The following is an 18010-nucleotide window of genomic DNA, read 5'->3' as shown; positions in this document are numbered from 1 at the left end:
GTCACTTGCTGTTGAGTTTTCCAGATGTGATGGATGAATTCACTCCAGGTGTGGCAGAAATGGTAGCAGGAAGGACTGGCATCATTGGCCAGGCCAAGGCCCTTGGGCTGTAGTTAGTTAGGATGAAAAAGATGAGGTTGTTGTGGGAGCTGACCCTGGCTGGCAGGGGCCAGCGGTTTATGAGGGACAGGGCCGGCCGCAGAGTCTGTTCCAGCTTGCTTGCTCCTCTCCAAGGGTCTGGCTCACAGCAGGGCCAACTCTCAGGAGTACTCTGGTGGGTGTTTGAACACTTTGCTGGGATGACTTGGGTCTTAGAAGAAATGCATGTTTCTAACTTCCTTGTTTTTTTTCCTGAAGACAATTACAATTTGTGTTCCAGGGCAGAAGGCTCTAGTTTCTTTTCGCCACTAATTTGCTGATCAAGAGAGGTGCTAAGGAGAGACTGTTCAGGAGCTCGATGGGGATTCGAGTGGTCCAGATTTGGGTCTTCATGAATTCAAACTTTGTAAACACTGCTGGAGGGTCAGGTGTCAGGAGAACCGAGGGTGTGCTCTAAATGAAGTCATGCTCATCTGGCAAGTAGCTGAGCTCAACAAAAATGAAATTTTGCTTTTCTCTAAAATGGTGGCGTCTCTGACCTCAGCTGTGGGTGGTATCACTTTGACATTCTGGGTTTCAGGCTTGGCCTTTGGAGGTTTGTTAATTGAGCTTGAGGTGCTGGCAGTTTTTTCTCCTTTGACCCTTTGACTTTCTATTTGTGGCCACATCCCATTCATGTTGTAAAGGCTTTGGGGCTCCCCACATGAAATGAGCCCAGGGATCATCTAGTGCTAGTCCAATCCCTCTCATTTTTTTTTTCAGGGGAAGAAATCAGACTTGAGAAGTCATGTGATTTGCCCAGGGTCACCCAGCTAGTCAGCGACTGAACTAAATCGACACCCCTAATCTCAGTCCAGTGTGTACCCTCTGGCAGGGGGCTCTGGGGGAATAGCAGATTCCGATGTTATGCCGGGCTTTGGCCTGGTCTCGGAGCACTATTGATTTTCCTGTTATGCCCCTAAGAAGTAGAGCCAGAGGGAAGGAAATGGCCTTGCCTGGCTCCTTTGATCTTTGGTTTCGGTGTGATGTGTGGCTCTATTTTCCCTTCAGTACTTTTTTACAAATTCGTAAAGGCCTTACCTTTGTCTCCATAAATACGTTTGCATATACATTTCCAGAGGGAAAAAGGTCTTCATTCAAAAGCAATTTGAGCTAAGCTTTAACCAGGTAACCAGTCCTCACCCATAATGGGAATGCTAATGAAGCGTTACCTGCTGACACCACATCCTCCCTCCGGTTCCTTCCACTCCCCCGCGCCCCTCCCCCGCTGCAGTCACCTCACTGGGTCCCCCTGGCTCCTGGGCTGCAGAGGGCTCTTACCGGGTTTATTGGCCCCAAATGAGTTTTTACATTGGATTTTCACTTTGGCTTCTTCTGAACTTTGTGGATAGGGCCACAGGCTGGATTTTCCAGCTTCCTGCTGTCCCCCGCTGCAGCCTGGGGCTCCCCACTTCCTCTGCGCCCTGTGTCTGATTCAGCTTGCACAGAGGCTGTGCTGTTCTGGGCCAGTGCACGCGGGGGTCTCCCTACCCAGTGTGGGTGTCAGACCCCAGCCCTGGGGGCCCATTGCTGGGTCCTGGCCCCACCACCTTCCCCGCGGGCGGGCCGAGGGGCTGTGCTCACAGCTCACCCACATACATGGCCATGGTTTCTTCATTTCCGGTGCTCGGACCCCTTTACATTTTTTAAGCCTGGCTACATATTTCCAATTATATTTAAAAAATATTTTATCCTGTTCTGGAAAGAGTATTTTTGTGAGTTTTCCTTGTTTATTTGTGTAACCTCTACAGTTCCTTAAATCTAGGGTTCCCACACCACTAAGGGTTTTTAGGCCGAGAGGGCTAATTATAATTACCCCACCAAGGATGCTAAGTCACTCTCCACATCAAGTGGACTAGACGACCCAGGGGTCCCCTTTACTCCCAAATTCATTTAAATGTTTCCTGATGCCTGAGAAGAGAAGACTTATGAAAGGGTCACCTGTAACCTTCTATCTTTTGGGAAGAAGGGACAGAACCCCTTTCAGCTGGTGAGAATAGCTGACTCCAGAACATTCTGCTTGTCTTCTTCCAAGCAGGTGTCATGATCCCAGGCTCCCCTGAGGTGCTCATTGATGGGCAAAAGGAAGCAAAACCTCCGCCCTGGGGCTGGGGATGCCCTCAACCTGCTCAAACAAGGAACCTTCCCTGCTCCCTCTCCCCACGTTCCCCTCGGGCGAGTGGTTCAAAGGGGCTGGACTTACAGGCCCCTTAATAGCCTTCCACACTCTTGTGAGCTGAGGTGGGGCAGGGAATGGCCCTCAGCCCTGAGGCAGCTGGAGCCTCACTCTGGAGTGCTCCAGGATGGTACTGTTGTCAACGTGCGCTGAGGCATGAAAACTGAAAAAGCACTTCGATGAAGCCGCCTCTAGAAGAGTGCCGGCCCCTTCCCCCCAAGGACTGAGAATCAGCGCTTTCTCCAAGCGCACATCCTGTTATGCTTACAAAGTTTTATTGAAACTTGTACGTCATCGCAATTCAGTGTTTTCAAAACGGTAACAAAAAAAGGGTATCTGGACTCTGGTATACCAGATTAGCGCTGGGAACCAGGGAGCTCATTCCTCGGTGTCCCAGCTTCTGCTGACTTGGCGACAGGAACCTGTGCTTAATGGGCACATCTGTGGCATCTCCCTGGAAGCCAAGCCGGGTGCAAAGGGGTTCGCTTTGTTTCAAAGGATGTCTTCCTGACACAAATTTAGTAGGCTGCTGTCAAGTCCAAGTTCCTCTGGAATAAGCAAAGTAACTGCTACATCCTTCTTTGCCAAGTAGGGACAGCGGTCCTGAGCAAGGTGGCACAGGCTAGGGTAGGGTGCGTCTCCAGAGTTCTCTTGCTAAGTTCCCTGTCACCTCATTACGATTAGAGTAAAAGGATGGGTAACTTTCCAGGTAACAGTGGTCAGTCCTCGGAATCATCCAGCTTAACGGGGGAAGTTGGCGGCGGTTTCGGTCTGCTCTGAGAACGGATTATTGCTGAGCGGTTTGTTCACATGATCTATGTTCTAGTGGGGGTGATTAGAAAATTGCCCTAAGGCTGCAGAGTCAGCCGCCTATGGTTAAAAACAATGACACAACTTGGTGCACATACGGGTAAATAACAATTGTAAAACTTCATCTGGAAATCAGACAGGTTCTAATTTCTATAGAAACGACAGCTCCCTGGAGCAGAGAACAGGGATAATATTGCTTTGATTTCAGAGGACAGGCAATGGCAACACTGTGAGCTGGTGCCACAGCCAGGCCTCAGTAGTGATGAGTCAAATGGCCTTAAAAATGCACATACAATTAGAACTGTTGTGTGGCCTCGGTCCCTGCTTTCCAGATTTTTACTAGTAAGGTGGCTAGTGTTTATTTTTGGCTTCAGAAAAAATCTCCAGGGCCAGTTCAAGGATGTACATTCCGAGCTGCACCCGTCCTCAGGTCCGGCGGTGGGGCTGCGCACCTGCTGCCCCCGAACTCTGTTCTTGGTCACTGCGTGCTGAGACGCCCGTTACAGACCAAGGCGCTTCAGGGGCTGCTGTGCCTGGAACAAACCTTCAAGTAGGAGGACTAGGGTGGGTATGAAATGTCTTATCGAGAGTGTGAAATGAGAGATTTACAGTCCATTCCGAGTGGGAAGCACGCTCGTGGAGCCTGGTGGTGCAAATTGTCCCCTGGCGCCCACTGCTGGTTCCCAGATCTTCATATGGGCTTGTATAACAAGGTGGTGACATACTTTTTCTTGTACCGGTGGGTTGCGCTGAGTACCATCACTCCATCCTGGGGAAGAGGGCGGAAATGGTCAAAGGCAGGACTAAGTCAGGACTCACACTTCAGAGCGCATGAGAATCACCAAGGGGACTGCCTAGAAACGGACACCCAGGCCCACCTTCAGCACCAGGGCCAGTGGGCGGGCCTGCATCCGGTCCTGGGAGCTGCCCTTTGGAGAAGGACACCAGGTAATTCTGTTGTTAGGGGCCTCAGAGCACACTTTGAGAAACAGCTCTGACAACGACAAACGTGTCATTACCTTGATAGAAAGCGCATATAGGTGGTTCAGCATGACGTGGTTGGGTTCGGGGAGCAACGCCGGATCACACTGTACGGGAACAGAAACTGACATGAGCGTTTAGGATTTGGACATAAAGATTCCCGCTTTATTTCACAGCACCGCATGGTTAGCAAAGGACAGGAGGTGGGCTCTCGTGTCCACTTCCCAAGATGACAGGTGAGGTGAGCGAGTCACGCCTCATGCTCCAATTAAGGGCCACTCGCCCTGTGCCTGCTGGGCGAGCTGCTGTGTGTCTCTGGGCAGGCTTTCCCTTGGCCTCTGAAGGGTGGGCCGTGGCTCTGTCCTCTCACTGAAGGAGAGGGAGGGAGAGCGAGCTTCCAAAGAGTGCACTTTTAGAGAAAGCAGGAAGATACAATCTACACCGAACACCCCTGAGCACTGGATTAGAAACCTGTGCCCGGAAGACCCAGACGGGGGGCCTGGAGAGGGAAATGGGGAGGCACTACTGCTCCACAGGGGCTCACACAGGACAGGCGCTTACGGCTGCCACGCCGTCCAATTTTTTAAAGAGTGACCACAGATCCGGATATTTTTTCAATGTACATTCCCCGATCTGATAAATGATACTTCAAAAGAGAAAAGACAGAGGGGGAAAGCTGGCTCAGCGGCTGGCGTATTCTTGTGCACTCTCGACATGAGGTGAGGGGACCTGCTCCGGGAGCGGCCACGGGAGGGGACACCTACACAGGTGTGTGTGGCTCATCTCAGCACACGGCACCCTCTTGGAGGGGTCTAGAGTCGCAGCTCCCTGTGCTTTTCACCTTATAAACACGTGCCTTTTAGGCAGCGGCCTAGACAAAGCTGAAGAGTTTTGTGCATCCTGAGGTGGGAGAACCGGCAACTCAGGTTAAACTGAGTGGAAAGTCAGCCACCAGGGAGGGGTGAGGAGCTCTTCAGGGCCCAGGAGGACCCACGCTTCCTTTTGGGAGTAATAATTGGTCTCCCAGAGGAAATGTGTGATACCCCCAGATCCCCCAAAGTCTGATGCAGGTGCAGTGACGTTTCTGAAAGCAATCCGATTCTAAGAATTGGGGGCCAGAGGAGGAATTCCATTATGCAGTTTACTGAGAAGGGGTGGTGATGTATTTTGTCATGACGTTTAAAAGGAACGGGGCCTAGGCTGAAGCTGGAGTGAAATGTGAGGAAGAAGTCGGAAGGGCTTTGTGGAACGGGGAGGCAGCACCTACACGTGGGGACGTCTTGCTAGTAGCTCATTTCCACGTGAGAGGTGGCCCCTGGCACTTAACGCGCTGATGGGTGACGCTCAGCTTTTTCACCAGCTGCTTTGCAAGAGGTGGACAGAAAGGGGAGCAGCTGAACACGACCATGGAGGGTGGCCCGGGTGGACACCTGCGTACTCACAGAAATCCCCGTGTCCTTGTTCAGGATGACCTGGAGCAGATGCGGGGGGAGAATGGGTGGCGCTTTAAACCGCTCTTCTGGTTTGGAGACGTAGGGCTCCTGATGGTAGGGTCCTGGTGGGGAACTGGACAGTTCTGTTGGGAGATGGTGACAGGACATTCACTCTGAAAACCAGGAGTTCTAGGACACGTCTCATTCGTGGTCCTGTCTAGTGTTGGCTCTTGTTCCCTCAACACAGATTTATACTCTCTTGAAGGATATATAGGCCCCAAGGGTGAAGAGCAGAGGCAGCGAGAAAATCCTTCTGGAATGTGGGTAACTGGCATAAAATTCAGCAGTGAACTCAGTTGCCCTGGTGGAAGATGGCGGTTGTCGCAAAGCCAGTGAGTCCAAATCAGACAAGCAGAGAGGCTGCTCGCAACAGCCTGCCCTGCCGCGCCGATGCGGAATGAGGCTGCTTCTCGCTTCGGGCCAGGCTGTCGACTGCTGGAAAGCCCAAGGCTCCACGAGAGCTTAAGTGGCTAAGCCCAAGTTATGAGTGCCACCGGCCAGAACAAAACAGAGGATCAAGCAGCCTGTTTATACACAGGTTATATGAGGCTCTGGCACATTTCAAAACAAAACAAAATTGAAAACCTGATCTCTAAAGGCTCTTGACTCTATTGCTCTGAGGTTCCTTTCAAACTCTTGCTTGAGTATCTTGATTATACAGATCTATTAAGAAGCTTCTAGAAGTGTAGTGTTTCACAAGGTTAGCAGCAGCTCACTCAGTGAAGTCTGACCAGCTGGAAGGGACTGAGTTGTTATTCAAAGGATGCCTGGGATGGGCTGGTCACCTGAGCCTTGGGCTGTCTGGAATAAATCTGACACAGGCCGGCGGTGCCAATTCCCTCAACGTCATTTTCTAGAGAACAGGCTCCCTTCACGTGACCCGATAATATCACAGCAAGACACTGAGAAAAGCGTGAAGTACAGAAAACTGAGCCAGTAGGAGTAAATACATATTTTTAAAAAGTGAGTGTTTAAATATGAGAAGTCTATAAGAGAGCATGAAGTTGGTCGACCAGCAGTGAGGGGTCGGTTTTCTTTCCCCGGGTGATCTATGCTGCAGAAATGTAACTAAAAGCTTTGGTATGTGGCCTAAAATTAACATTTATATTAACATTTATATTCAGGCATTTCCTCCATTCCCCAATTCCCATCTATCTAAAAAGAAAGAACTGATTTCTATAAAGATTAGGTAGCTAGCCAGTTAGAAGAGCACGATTTTCAGATTCCCACTCAATTTCCACTCAAATCCTACTCAACCCCTGACTTGGCAGCCACGGAAGCCCATCACAGTCAAGTTACCATTGTGATTTCTGAGTTGACAAGAATAAGGGGTCCTGGTGGCAGAACCTCCAGGCCCAGCCAGATGACAATGAAGAATCCTCCTGTAAACTGAACTGAATCCGTTTTCTTTGACAGGCAGGCAGTCCTGGAGAACCTTTTCACTGCCTCCCGCAGGGGTCCAGGAATTGTTTACACCCTACAGTGCAGTTGCTGTCGACACTTTAGATTATAACACATCCTTGCTCCTGAACTGCACGTATTATGTTTCTAGGTACTTTCTTCCTGTGGGTTTGGATACAAAGCAATGTATTGAAAGGTCTGTGACTGGATGACTCTAAGAAGACGGGAAAGTCTCCTAGGGCTGCACTGAGCAGGTTGTGCTATGTGGCCTGTTTCCTGTGAGGAGCTTCTTTCACCCTTGACAAGGTGCTAATGTACCACACAAGTGACGGCCAAGGTCACTGAAGTGTCTGTTTATCACCTGTCAGGCTGAAACTCTCCAGGTACTCTGAGAGGGTCACGAGCAGACAGGGAGCTAGCAGACTTCCCCAGCTCACCACTGAGCCGGGGGAACGCTCCTGGGCCCTGTCCCTGTCACGAGACCAAACTCTGGTTCGGTTTCAATTGCCCGCTCTGTGACAAAGCAGACCTACTGAATCCTGAAGATGCCCCCCAAACCGACTTACTGCTCCCCCGGGGCAAGATTTCAATGACCTGACCTGACACAGTTAAGAATTAGTTTTGTGGCTCTTTAGGAAGCTACAAACATCCACCTGATGGGGCAGCTTGAGCTCAATAGTGAGAAAAACAAGAATATTTCTTGACGGCACCGCCCCCACCTACACACACGTGGTATAAAATAACTGTCCATACCAGACACATCGGAGCACTTCTGGGAATCCACCATTAACGCGTCAAATACTTCAAAGTCGGTTTTCTTCACTTGAATGATGTTGTTAACTGTGCCAAGCTGGCTGGTTACTACAGGCTGGGAAGAGACAAGATGGGCAGACACCACAATGTGAAAGGTCTCTGGGGTTGTCCTTTAGAGGGTTTAGAATTTCTGGCTGGACGGGCTTAGCTCCTGGTTAGCCAACCCACTCCTCTTAGTCAAGTACACCAATAGTCTGACAATTAGCACCGCTACATAGCTCAGCCACACATAGGGACTTTTACCAGCAAGACAAAGGGAGCCGATAATGATCAATAAGGAAAGTGACTTGTTTGGATTGTGCGCCATCAGAAGACCAAGGGCGGGAGGAAGAGTACCTCGGAAGGGTCGTGTGTCCACTGACCATCCACGAAGAACTTGTACTGATGCTCTCCTTCTGGCAGGTCCAAGATGGCTACGAAGTTATTGTGGCTGCAAGGAAAAAGGAAGCAGAGGTTTGTAGCGGGATGGACTGCCTTCTTAGCTTACTCACAGAACCAGTCATAGAGCAAAATAAAACCTTTCCAAGTAAAACCAAGAGTTCAGCCACAGGAGAATAAACATTTTTAACCAATTTGGACAAATTCAATAAAATGATCTCAATCTAGAAAATGTACGAGGAAGCAGCAATATAAGAGGTTTTCTTAAAAACTCCTTTTGCTCAGCTACCAGGAATCCACAATCCAACCGTCAAAAGGTCAACAAACAGGCATTTGTCCTTCTCAACTTGCATGCAAAACACCACCTGGCAGCCTGGATGTCAAGGAGATGGCGACACGCGATCACCACCCCACTGCCAAGTTTTACCCTTCTCAGTTTGCCTCGGGCAGGAGAAGAGATCAATTTAATAGGATGCATCAACAGTTCTCTAAAGAAACTCACATAACTACTACGAAGTTCCAGAACACCTCTTTCATTCGATTGTTTTGTTCCCCTGACTTGAAGTGACCTGTAACTGTGCCCGGTGGCTCCCTCCTACACCATTGCCCCTAGAAAAGCAGGCGGTTACCAGACAACGACGAAGCCCGGCTGAGCAGGGCACAATTTCTCCCTCTGTTTCATCAGGAGTACTCACTAGAGAAGACGCTTTTTCATTGACAATGTGAGAAAGAAGTCCATGCTATGGTTCCTGATAAAGTCCTTTACTAGTCTTGCTAATGATGCCTCTGTAACATGGACCTTTCAAACAAGAGTAATAAAGACTGAGTCAAAATTAGAAGGAACCTCCGTGGTCATCTGGCCCAATACTCCCTTTTTGCAGATACTGAGGCTCGGGTTAGTTCAGCCAATTCAAATCCCAGTCTCAGAGATTCCCAGCCTGGTGCTCTCTCCATTGCACTAGGACCAGATTTCTTCCTGAAGGACAAGTCTTGCCTGAACAAACACACAGCTGAATATCTGAAGTGGAAGATGCCGATGAAACAGAAATACTCGTAACTGAGAGATGTTTTCTCTAAGTCTGCTCTAAACCTAGAGACTACTTGGGTATGAGACCGGAATCCTATGAATTATTAAGCCAAGGTTATTTCTCCATTCAGCAGCCATTTCATAAGAACATCACTTTCCATTCACCTGTAGAGATCACATAGAAACAAGACTATCCCTGGGTTAAGACAAATATGTGCACACTCCCCAGCCAATTACCTCCTCGTGAGGGGAAGTTTACTCCAGTTGTTGAAGGACCCAGATAAGTACACTTCCTTTCCGCCCCCCGTCCATCGAAATACAGTTGGCCGAGCCTGGGCGGGAGCTTTATCGTTCACTTCCAGATCGTGCTGCCAGGCCAGGAATTCCTCCTTCTCTGGAGCCTAGAAACAGAGAAGGGACAGGAAGTCGCTGACGAACTCTTTACAGAGACAGTTACCCTAATACTGACAGTTCATGCTAAAGAGGCAACTGTATCAACCTAGATCATACTTAGTCGGCTCATTCACTCACTAGCTGTGTGCTCAGTTTCCCCACTTGCAAAATAGAGATAATAAAAATAATTATTCCATAAGTTAATTGTGAAGACCGAGGAAGTCCACATAAAACACTGTGCATAGTTAAGTGCTTAAAAATTGTTAATTACCATTGTTGTAATTAAAAAGGGCTACATTAAAATTCCAGGAGGAACTAGAAAACTCACTCGGAACAAGGCTGAAACGAATTCAAGACTGGCTTAATAAAGGTCATTTTCCTCTCTTAAGTAAGCAAGATTTGAAGTACATGAAAATTTATTAGGGACAATTCCAGAGCTGTCAACTTGAAAACTGGCACATCCAGATTCTAAGGAAGGGAAAAACTATTCAGAGTGGCCATCCCCACACTGGAGAGAAAAAGGTAAATAAGACAAAGACTGGCCCTCGTTATGGTAAACAATAACTTCCAGTGTGGGAAACGATATATAACCGAAGTATTCCAGAATAAGAAAAAAACATGTCTGATCTGTCTGGATGAAATGGATGTATGTGGTTTTGGATTGTTTACATTTTTCAGAGTCAGAAGCCCATGACTTTAAAAGAGCAGGAGTTCCAGGAGGGAGAGACTCTTAAAGGTGTCTGGCAGGCTTCTATTCTAACACCTTCATTTCAAATAATGACCTGAGCGTATCCTAAAAGATGACTGCATTCTTTGAGCTTAAAAAGACCTATTATAGGTTAAAGAACAACTAACTGGAATCTCTTTCCACTGAGGATGTGGTAACTAATTACAGCCAAAACAGTGAACTAGTGCAGTTAAAAAAACCCATGACTTTTTTTTTGTGGCTATGTGAGGCATTCAATCCAGTGTTATCTGCTATATCATTTCAGTAAAATGATAATGGACACTATTTAAAATCATTCTCTACATATCATCTGTATGCTGAACAGTTCTTATAGGAGTTTTGGAACTGCAACAAAACAAATACTTTTTGAAGAAAGTAGTTCTCGTCTTATGATGCCTTAAAATGTCATCCTGGGGCCAAAATTATTTCTGGGAGAAGGGACATCAAGTCACTGGAAAGCAAGGTTCCAAAATTTTCTTTACATAGTTTCTCGGGAATGCAAGAGATTCAGAAAGCAAGTTCAAATATAAGACTATAAGGCCAAGTAAAATCAGTCTCTTTATAGTTAGACTCAAAGCCAAGATCCAAGTGAAGATACAAGATAATAATGTGACCACCCAGCCCAACATGAGAAGGAATGTGTGAAAAGTTGGAATGCACTGCCCTGCAATTAGCCTAATGTACAATGATGATTAATATACAGGTGGAAACTAACAGGATGTTAGACTGGGCATGGGGTGGGGGTGTAGGCACTTTAATTTTCTCTAAACGTACTTTGTTGCATTGTTCTTAAGGGGTTTTTTGTTTTTTGTTTTGTTTTGTTTTTAGGATATACCACATACATATCGGCTGCCAGAATCATTGTGTTTTTGGACAGGCCTTGCAGCTGGAACCGGACCGCATGAGGTGGTTCACAGGAATGTGGCTGAGGAAGGAATAAAAAATCAGCTTCGGTATTTGACAAATTAAAGCAGACTGCAGCAGGATGTCCAGTTTGGTCTGCAAAAATGTCTGCCTTGGTCTGTTTAAAATATTAAGTCGTATTTAAGCAACACAGGAGAGATGATGAGTTGTGGCTGGCCGCTTTCTTCAGAATGACACTTCACTCATGCATTGACTGTCAGAAGTGGAATTACTTTCCTGTGCCCGCTCTAAATAAGCACGATGAACTAAAAATTTTAGACAATACTGGACACCTCTAACACGTGTTCTGGTTCATTTCCAAAACTGACAACAAACTGCAAAACCGGCTATTAGAAAGAGTGCCCAGTCTTCCTAAAGGTGAGGGAAGACTTCTCAAAATTGTGAAATTAATTAGTATACCTAAGAGAAAAGCAGAGACGGGCTGTTACTGCGAGCTCCACGATCTTAATTAAGAACCTGAAACTGTCCCTGAGCAGCTTTCTCCTTAATGATGTTAAGCAAAGTGAGTTCCTCCTCCCTCGGGGTGACTTTCTCATATCAGTAATTAGACATTGGCTCCTGGACTGCTCAGAGGGCTCATACAGGGCCATCTGGCTTTCAAGTGCATAGGCTGAAGTATCTCCTCCCTCCCATTTCTGATGAGTGTTAGAGGGGTTGTGGCCGGGGATCTAGATCTCGACATTAATCAAGGGGATAGAATTCCCCACCTCCTCTCACCTTGATGTCCTCGGAGTGGAAAAGGTCGGCGTCTTCGGGGCTGTCCATCAGGATCTTGGGCCTGTCCCCATCCTTAGCGCCCCCCGAGCTGTCCCTTCGGGGCGTCTTATGGCCGCCCTGCCTCTCCAGCGCGGCGCGCTCGCTGCTCGTGTTGCCCATGGCGGGAATCTGCGGGGACACCGGGAAGCCGGACTGGACCTCACTCCAGGGAAGAGACAGAGGAACTCCCGGAATCAGGAGGTCACAAGGATCCTAAGAGTCAGAGCATGGGGTACCGCACCGCTCGGGATAGGGTTCCAGGCCGAGATCCGGTTTGAGCTGGCTCAGCAGGTCTGGCGAGTTTTTACAACCGCGCTTTGCCTGTTCCAGCGGCGACTGCGCGAACTCAAGGGGCGAGAAGATAACCCAACATACTCCCGACAACTCCCCCCACCTCTCAGCAACTTCCGCTCCCGACACTTCCGCACGGCAGAGCCTACCGGGCGGGGGTGGCTGGCGCCGGCTAAGCGGACAGCTAACTTGTCCTCACTTCCGCTTCCGGTCAGGATTGGCCCTGACGCAGGCGCCCCGAGGCAGCTCCCGCGGGCCTCGGATTGCGCAGTCGCAGTTAGCAGAACCGACGAGCCCACGACCGTGTTGCCGGAGGCCGGCAGGGGGCGCACCAGCGCGCCGACCGTCTGGGCCGCCCTCCCCGCGCAGGGGTGAGTGATGCGCTTGGATTATTTCAGTTATCTTTCCCCACTTGTAGTTGATTTACACTCTGCAACCAAAGGGTTCGTTTTAAAGGGCAAATGTAATTCAGGCTCATCTTGTTAAAGCCCTGTAATGTGCTAGCTCTCATGCTTTCGAGTGCCTGTTTAAAATGCAGATCCCTGGCCTTAATCCCCAGAAATTATGATTTCCTTGGAGCTCTGGATTGGGTGTGTATTTTAATAAGCACTCCAGGTGATTCTGGTCCAGGTAGTTTTGAAGGTGCTTGAGTAAAATAACATACCATGCGATTTCTGGAAATTTCTCCTGTCTAGTTGCTTGGGGGTTGTAAAATGTTGGAGTTATTAGTGTATTTTTTTAAAAATGAGCACACAGCCTTTTGATAGGTAATTTTGCAAAATATTTGTAATCAACTTGGAGACATAATTTTCCATGAAATGCATTTATTTATCAATGCTTGTCATTTACTGTGCCCAGTGCTTCAGCAAGGAATGTGTAAACATGTGCTAAAATATTCAAATCTTCTCCCTGTCAGTCTCTGTCATGGTGTTCTTGTTGTGTGTAAAATTTTATTTTTCTTTTGTTTTTGCGTGTATCTCAAAATGATTCGTATTTGCTGGGCTCGGTTATGCATTTTGTCCACTGAACAAACATTTAGTACCTACGAAGTGCCAGACATTGTGCAAAGTAAATGGGAGACACAAATGACTAAGAAAAATAAATGCACCTTCACATTGGTGTACAATTTTACTTACAGGAAACTTTTACAGAAGTACACACATGAAAATCGTATGCAAGCATGTTCATTCGCGGCATTGTCTTTAATGCCATAATGCATTAATTCTGAGATGCACATTTTAATCTCTCTGAAACTCATGTTTTATGGTCAGTGGAATCTTAGATTTGATGAAATAAGGAAATGAAAACTGCAAATCCTAAAAGGATTGTCAGTCGAAGAATGACTAAATGAATTAAACACATTCAATTTATGGAATACTGAGCAGCCTTTAAAAAGGAGGAAAGAGAATTACCGGGGTAAGAATAACAAGTGTCTATGACATTCCAAATCCCCAAACAAGGGCAGAACAATAGAGGTTAAGAGCATGAGCTCTGAAGTCAGCCTGCGTGGGTTCAAATTCTGGCTTTACCACTTAGTAACTGTTGCTTTGGTTTCCTCTTTTGTGAAATGAGGAGTGCAAATAAAACATACCTTATAGGCTCATTTTGCAAATTAATTGAGAACATGCACAAAAAGTGCCTCGCATAATACCTGACTCTTAGTAAACATTCAATAAACGTTCGTACTTTTATTGACATTGTTATGCTTGCAAATGGAAAGTTCTGGAAGGATGTACAACATGCTATTAATAATAGTCCCCTCTGGGAAGGGGAGTGGGATTGGAAAAAGGAGAAGATAGAAAGGAAACTTTTCACTTTTTAGTTTATTTGAAAAATAAGCTTTTGAGCATTTTTCTACCTCAAGGATGTACTACTTTTGTAATTTAAAAATAATTTTTAAAAGACAAATAAGACATGATTTAAGCCTAAAAAGGATCCATAGAGGTGGAAACAGACTTGCAGAAAGGCAATAATACATGTAGGCAAGAGATTCTACGGAAGCCTAGAAGGGACTCAAACCATATCAGCGGATAAACCAGTATACTTCCTTTGAGCTGTTTTTCTTGCTCACAATAGTCAGTTAGAAAGCCTTGGACATGAAGATGTTGAGTTTTGGATTCTCTTCCATACAAATTGAGAGATAAGGAAGAACGCATGAGCCGTGCACCCCTAATCTGAGCTATACAGATGCTTTCATGCATGAAAAAGTTTCAAGACTTCTGCTCTGGCTCGGATGTGATAACTGATACCCTGTGGATGGATTCTGTGGTTTTCAACGAATGAAACAGCACAGTAACTGAGGCTGTGTGTGTGTGCCCGGCACAGGGGTGCCTGCCAGAGGAGGCAGGTAGGTCCCACCTGTCTGGAAGAATGGGTGCTTTTTTCCAAGTTGTGCAAATAATGCCACAGAACTAGCAAAGGCCCTCGCCTCACTTAGAAAAACAAACAAACAAACAAACAAACAAACAAACAAACCCAGGGCTGGTCCTAGGACAGACGATAGAGGTGTACAGTGTATCCTTTCTCCAATTTCTTGCAGGGTGACCCTCCACCCCCGACACAGGTCACCTGGCCCATCAGAACCTAAGCAGTTCATGACACTTGTTCTAGTTAACATTTAATTTTATAGATGTCTTCAGTTTTCTAACATCATTAAATCATTTCTTTATCAATAATTATGTATGGCACAACTGCTCTCTGCGAGAAACTGTGGTAGAACCAGGGATAGAATGATGAACAAAACCAGACTCATGCTCCATGCTCTTAGTACTTATGATCTAGCAGGGAAGAGATGTATGAACCAAACAATCATCTAACAGTCATCTGTGACAAATGCTAGAAAGGAGAAATGTAACTGAGTGAGAGGGATGTGACCTAGTCAGGAGGTCAAGGAAGGCTTCCTGGAGGAAGTGACAATTTGAGATTTGAAGACTAGGTGTTAACAGTGAAATTTATTTATCAAGCCCTATTATGTGCCTGGCGTTATGCTTGATACATCAATTTGTAATCCCCCTGAGAGTCCTATGAGGAATCATCTATTATTATCACTTACATTTTATAGATGACGAAACCAAAGCTCAGAGAGGTGAAGTGACTTGCTCAAGGTCACACAGCTAGGAAGTCACGGAACCGGTATTCAAATGCAGGCAGCCAGGCTAATGTGGAAATGTCGAAATCGTGGTCAGATCATTGGGTAAAGGGTGAGATGATTTGGGGCAGGCCAGTGGGTCAGGCTGATCCAGATTATAAATACAAAGTTGGCCACTCAGTGAAGATTAGCCAGGTGATTTGTTTTTGTTTTGTGTTTTAACATCTATGATTTTTTTATAACTGTGGAGCCAATGTTTCTATTACCAAACTTATTAAATATGAAAGTTGGAAGTCACAAATTGCTTGGTGTAAGAATCTAAATCAAGGTGGGATCACTTATTAAAACAGCGAATAAGGTTAACCCCAATGACAGTGATCCTGTCAGGCAATGCCTTCATTATCCCCTAGGTGGCAATAAAGAGCAATGAGAAATATTCCCAAGCTCTTCCAAAAAATTAAATGTCTGTATTTTTAGGTATGAATGAACATGGGAAAAACTTCAAGTAGTACAGGAGGTATTGAATAAAAAACAAAAGTCTCTCTCACACCTTATCCTAGATCCCTATTTCCTTTCCCCCAAAAGAACCTGTTGAGAGTTTCTTGTAATACTTTTTATGGGCACAGTTTGTTATAATTGTATAACTTTTCCCAGAAAAAGTGTTTGCTTATATCTCTGTCCTTTAAGAAACTAACACAGTTGAGACTTTGTCCCCTTCACATATATCTTTCCATGTCAGTACATACAGATCTTCCTCATTTTTTAAGTGGCTGCAGATATAGAGTGCTTATTGTATACCTGGCACTGTCCTGAGCATTTTCCTTGTTTTAAAACCTATTTAATCCTCACGAAGCCCTAAGAGGTACATTCTATTGTTGTCCCCATTTACGTATGAGAAAACTAAGGCACGGTGGATAAGTAACTTGCCCAACATCACAAAGTTAATAAGTGATGGAACCAGCATTTAGATGCAGGAAATTTGACTCTTGAGCCTACACCCTTAACTTCCAAGCTACCGTAGCACAGATGTACCGTATTTGACTAAATCTTTATTTTCTCAATACTCTCAAAAAATTATTTATCTTTTTAAAACCGTGCTAAAATGTGCTGCTGTAAAATATACCCAGGATTTTGGTTTTATTCCTGTACGGTAAGGCCAACAGATCAGGAGATTGAAAAGGCTCCCAATGAAAAGATAGTTTATTACTGTCATTTCTTGGGAAGAGGGGTTATGCCATGAACTCAGGGGCACAGGACGGAACCCTGAGGTTGGCTGTAATCAGTAGTGAGGAGTAAGCAAGTACAGAAAGCTCCTAGTGTGGTTTCTGAGACAAAGAATGGGCAGGTTTGGCGTTGGAGAGGCTGAATAATTTTGGTGGGCTCTGAGTTATAGGGGTGGACCCTAGCCTGGTACCTGCCCTAGGATGATTAGGATGGAGGAATTTTGCTTCCAGGAGTATAAAAGCCAGAGAGAGGAGGTGATTCAGAGCGTGGGTTCTGGATTGCTTGGTTCGCATATGCCAGGCAAGTCATTGACTATCTATCGTTGGAAGTTCGTTAACCTTCGCAGGGGCAGTCTCTCTCTGGTCACTGAAGCCCCAAGATGTCAAAGCATCATAAAATGTAGAAAATAAAAAACACAATCATCACTTATACGTAACATAAAATTCACCATTTTAACCATTTCTGTATGCGTAGTTCAGCGGTATTAAATATGTGCACATTGTTGTGCGGCCATTGCCACCAGCCAGCTCCAGAGCTCTTTGCGTCCTTGCAAAACAGAAACTTTTTTCCTGTTAAATGATAACCCCCTATTCCCCCTTCCCCGAAGCCCTGGGCAACTACTATTCTACTTCCTGTCTCTATGAATTTAACTACTCTAGGTACTTTATAAGAATGGGATCACAGTATTTATCCTTTCCTGACAGGCTTATTTCAGTAGCATAATGCCCTCAAGGCTCATCCGTGTTGTAGCGTGTGTCAGAATTTCCTGTTTAAGGCTGAATAATATTCCATTATGTGTGTACACTGTATCTTTATTCGTTCATCCATCGATGGGCACTCGGATTGCTTCCACTGTTTGGCTTTTTATTGTAAATAATGCTGCTATGACTACGGGTGTACGAATATCTCTGAGCCCCGCTTTCAGTTTTTTTTGAAATGTGCTCAGAAGTGGTGTTGCTGTGTCATATGGTAAGTCTGTTTTTAATGTTTCGTAGAATTACCATACCATCTTCCTGATGCGTCAGTTTATATTCCCACTGAACCTGGCACAGCGGTTCCAGGTTCTCCGCATCCTCTTAAATGTCTTCAGAAGTTTTATCATCTCAGGTTTTACATTTAGATCTATGCCCCGTTTGAGTCAGTTTATATGTACGGTGTGAGGTATGGGTGGAGGTTTATTTTTTGGCATATGGATGCCAAGTCGTTCCAGCATCATCTGTGGAAAACACTATTCTTTCTCTGTTGAATTCCTTTTGCACCTGTCTCAGAAATCACTTGACCGTATATGCACTGGTCTATTTTTGGACTCTGTTTTATTCCATTCATCTGTGTGTCTGTCTTATCACCAATATCACACTTTATCGATAACTGTAACTTGATAGTGAATCTT

At 45.9% G+C, this 18010-nt stretch overlaps 1 protein-coding gene across 2 annotated transcripts; it reads right to left on the bottom strand.

Annotated features, from left to right (window-relative positions):
• Positions 1-2572: 2572 nt before the first annotated feature.
• Positions 2573-12447, bottom strand: PRKAB1 (protein kinase AMP-activated non-catalytic subunit beta 1). Of its 2 annotated transcripts, XM_016149551.2 has the most exons (8): positions 12259-12447; positions 11979-12146; positions 9455-9618; positions 8149-8242; positions 7753-7867; positions 5548-5681; positions 4144-4212; positions 2573-3893 (listed from the first exon to the last, which is right to left on the bottom strand). In XM_016149551.2, exons 2-8 carry the CDS (start codon positions 12135-12137, stop codon positions 3816-3818), a joined length of 813 nt encoding a protein of 270 aa, XP_016005037.1. In that variant the 5' UTR covers positions 12138-12146; positions 12259-12447; the 3' UTR covers positions 2573-3815. The 2 variants fall into 2 exon arrangements, with proteins under 2 accessions (XP_016005037.1, XP_016005036.1); XM_016149550.2 differs by having other exon boundaries at positions 11979-12447.
• Between the last annotated feature and the right edge of the window lie 5563 nt (positions 12448-18010).

This window comes from Rousettus aegyptiacus, unplaced genomic scaffold (assembly GCF_014176215.1).
Source record: "Rousettus aegyptiacus isolate mRouAeg1 unplaced genomic scaffold, mRouAeg1.p scaffold_m13_p_5, whole genome shotgun sequence".
Taxonomy (NCBI): domain Eukaryota; kingdom Metazoa; phylum Chordata; class Mammalia; order Chiroptera; family Pteropodidae; genus Rousettus; species Rousettus aegyptiacus.
This window is presented reverse-complemented; position numbering and strand designations above follow the sequence as displayed.

Bases quoted from the DNA above. Each gene is read 5' to 3' on its own strand.
- PRKAB1 (XM_016149550.2), bottom strand. From the start codon at position 12,137: ATGGGCAACACGAGCAGCGAGCGCGCCGCGCTGGAGAGGCAGGGCGGC. The intron at 7,868-8,148 runs GTACTCTTCCTC...GTCTCTTCCCAG, and splicing joins GGACACACGACCCTTCCGAG to CCTGTAGTAACCAGCCAGCT. The intron at 4,213-5,547 runs GTGAGTACGCAG...GTTCCCGTACAG, and splicing joins ACAAGGACACGGGGATTTCT to TGTGATCCGGCGTTGCTCCC.